A 2,687-nucleotide genomic window follows, 5' to 3' on the forward strand; every position below is an offset into this window, starting at 1 on the left:
AGACATGTAAGAAAAAAATTCCACATTTGATCTTCACTAGAAAGGCTGAGGCGTGATGAGAACAAATGCCAAACGGTATGGCTGTATCTTGTGAGATAAAGATATGGTCATTAAGTACGGGCCACACCTCCTCTGAAGTTAATGGATAAAAATTATAACTCTTCCATCATTCTTTTTCTCAATAGTATTTAGGATGAGTTATTCTTTGGCTGAGCTTTCTGCTCTCAGGTTTGCAAACGAATCGCTCTAGATGAAAAGCATCTTTTTGTGTTCCTCCAAAGCAACCAGATTAAGCACAGCTTCCTACATGATTCTGATATATTTACTAATGAAGCTGTTTTCTCATCTTACAGCATAGAACACACAGTGCAGACAGTCAATGAAAAGCAGACAACGCATTTTGAGCATTAAGAACGCCAAGGCCGGGCACTGGAGGACCACAGACTCCAGTCTGTGGCGACCACACCATCATGGACGAAGCCGACTTTTCGGAAGATATGACTTATAAGCAACAGGAGGACCTGCCTTACGATGGGGACTTCTCTCAGATGAAGATGTGCACTTCTTACAACTTTACCTTAACAAATGACACCTTTCCTGTCTCAGCGGAAGTTGTTCTGGCAGGAGAAGACCCTCAGGAAGTGGCTGCTCACTGTGAGGTGCGCCAGAACACAGCTCTGCCAGCAACTTGGGATAAGACGACTGAACTTGTCAGCAGCAGGCACGATAAAGATGAGCAATGCGCCTTGGCTTCTCCTGTTCCAGCTAATAAAGAAGATACCTCAAAGTCCCCCGTCTCAGATATGTTACTCCATCATCTCTCCAAAGAACAATTCTACAGGGGTCAAGGTACTGGCTATGAAATTCTCCCAGAGACTTTGAATGCTGAGAGTGTTGATGACACTCCATGTTATGCAAAAAAGTATTACCCCAAAGAACAAACCCCAGAATTCACTGGCCAGCCCAGTCCCCAAAATGGTTCAGCAAATAACAGCAAGCCCTGTTACTCCCCTGACACAGAAGGAGAAAATACCTCTCCCTTAGAAAAACCAGTGACTGTTGGGAAGAGCGACCATCAGGAAGATCCAAGCTTTCTAACCAGAACTAAATGTCCAGGTGGTAAATATAAAAGCTCTCTAAGGCAGACACCCCAGAGACAGATGGCTGACAAAGCAAGTTCAGGCAACTGGTTCAGATACAGCCGGGCTCAAGTGCACTACCAGTTTCCAGATTTTTCTAAGGTTGCTCCCAAGGTGAAAATCTCTAGGAATCCTGTAACTAATAAACCACTCACAATGGCTAACCAAGGCAGCTATTCTCCTAGGTTGAGAAATAAATCAACAGTTGTGCAAGATAATTTAGGAACCGTGTCTGGGCCAAATCGTGTTGAAAAACAACTAGAGCAAAAACAGAAATTTACTGAACCTTCGCAACAAATACAGGTAAATGAGAATGGTCCTTGGCAATACTGACCCAGGGTGGTCAAACCAGGGTGGGCTTGGGCTAGAGCTTGGGTGTAGTTCTGAGGTTTAGGCCCCTGGGTTATCCTGGGCAAGTGAACCAACCACTCAGAAGCTCAGCGATGACCTCATCAGAGGCTAGATTCAGAAAAACATAGAGGAAGATACAACCCCAAACCCTCAAAATTCTCCCAGAATCCTTTCTTCTTTGTTTTTTACTATTCTTAGTTGTTGTTGGTTTTGGTCTTTGTTGGTGGTGGTTTGGTTTTTGTTTTTGATTTTGTTTTTTGAGACAGAGTTCCTTTACGTAGTCCAGGCTGACCTGGAACTCAAATTGTACAACCAGGCTGGCCTTGAACCCACAGAGATTCTCATGCTTCTGCCTCTCAAGTGCTGGGATTAAAGGGATTTGCCACCACGTCCAGTCTCCAAAATATTCCTTAACTTCATCTAGAATTTGTTAAAATTATATTTATTTTTATTGAGAGTTCCACACACACATACAATAAGATCCACCCCGGTTTCCTGTTTTACTTCCTCCCATTTCCTCCACTAATTTCTCTGCCAACTCTATCTGCTCTCTTTTTCAATGTGAATTTTTATTACTTTTCTCATGTGGAGAGGCATCTGCTGCATGTATGTATGTGTACCACATGCATACCTAGTGCCCGCAGAGGGCATCGGGTCCTCCGGGACTAGAGTTACAGATGATTTCGAGCCGTGTTGTGGGTACCGAGAATTGAACCCAGGTCTTCTGGAAGAGCAGCCAATGCCCTTGACCATTGAGCCCTCTCTCCAGCCCTCATCCAGACTTCTAAACTCAGTCCTTCCCTGAGAGTCTTCTTCAAGTGCCTAGCTCGTCTTAGCCCCAAGTTCTCCAGTTTCCTCCTTCACAGGGGACACCTGTGCTTTGTTTGCCTTTTTTTTTAATCTCATGTAGCTCAGGTTGGCTTTGAACCTCTGATCTTCCCAACTTAACACCTCAAAATTGGGATTACAGGCATCCACCAGCAAATGTGTCTTAGAGCAGCCTAACCTGATCTACCAAAGACTATTCATTTACCCAGCTTCCTTCTAATCTCTCTCAGGCCACATAATTCCTCAAATCTACCAACTCATCGCTTTCGCTTACCTGCTGCTACTCCATCACCACCATCACCACCATCACCATCATCACCATCATCACCACCATCACCACCATCACCACCATCACCACCATCACCACCA

At 44.5% G+C, this 2,687-nt stretch overlaps 1 protein-coding gene across 1 annotated transcript in view; it reads left to right on the forward strand.

The window, feature by feature from the left end:
* The first annotated feature begins 470 nt into the window (after positions 1–470).
* The window catches only part of Aknad1 (AKNA domain containing 1), a 31,594-nt gene continuing 29,377 nt past the window's right edge, over positions 471–2,687 (forward strand). Inside the window, exon 1 of the mRNA XM_028757413.1 lies at positions 471–1,442. Coding sequence (XP_028613246.1) covers positions 471–1,442 — 972 coding nt within the window. The remainder of the gene's footprint in view (positions 1,443–2,687) is intronic.

This window comes from Grammomys surdaster, unplaced genomic scaffold, assembly GCF_004785775.1.
Source record: "Grammomys surdaster isolate TR1022 unplaced genomic scaffold, NIH_TR_1.0 126158, whole genome shotgun sequence".
Taxonomy (NCBI): domain Eukaryota; kingdom Metazoa; phylum Chordata; class Mammalia; order Rodentia; family Muridae; genus Grammomys; species Grammomys surdaster.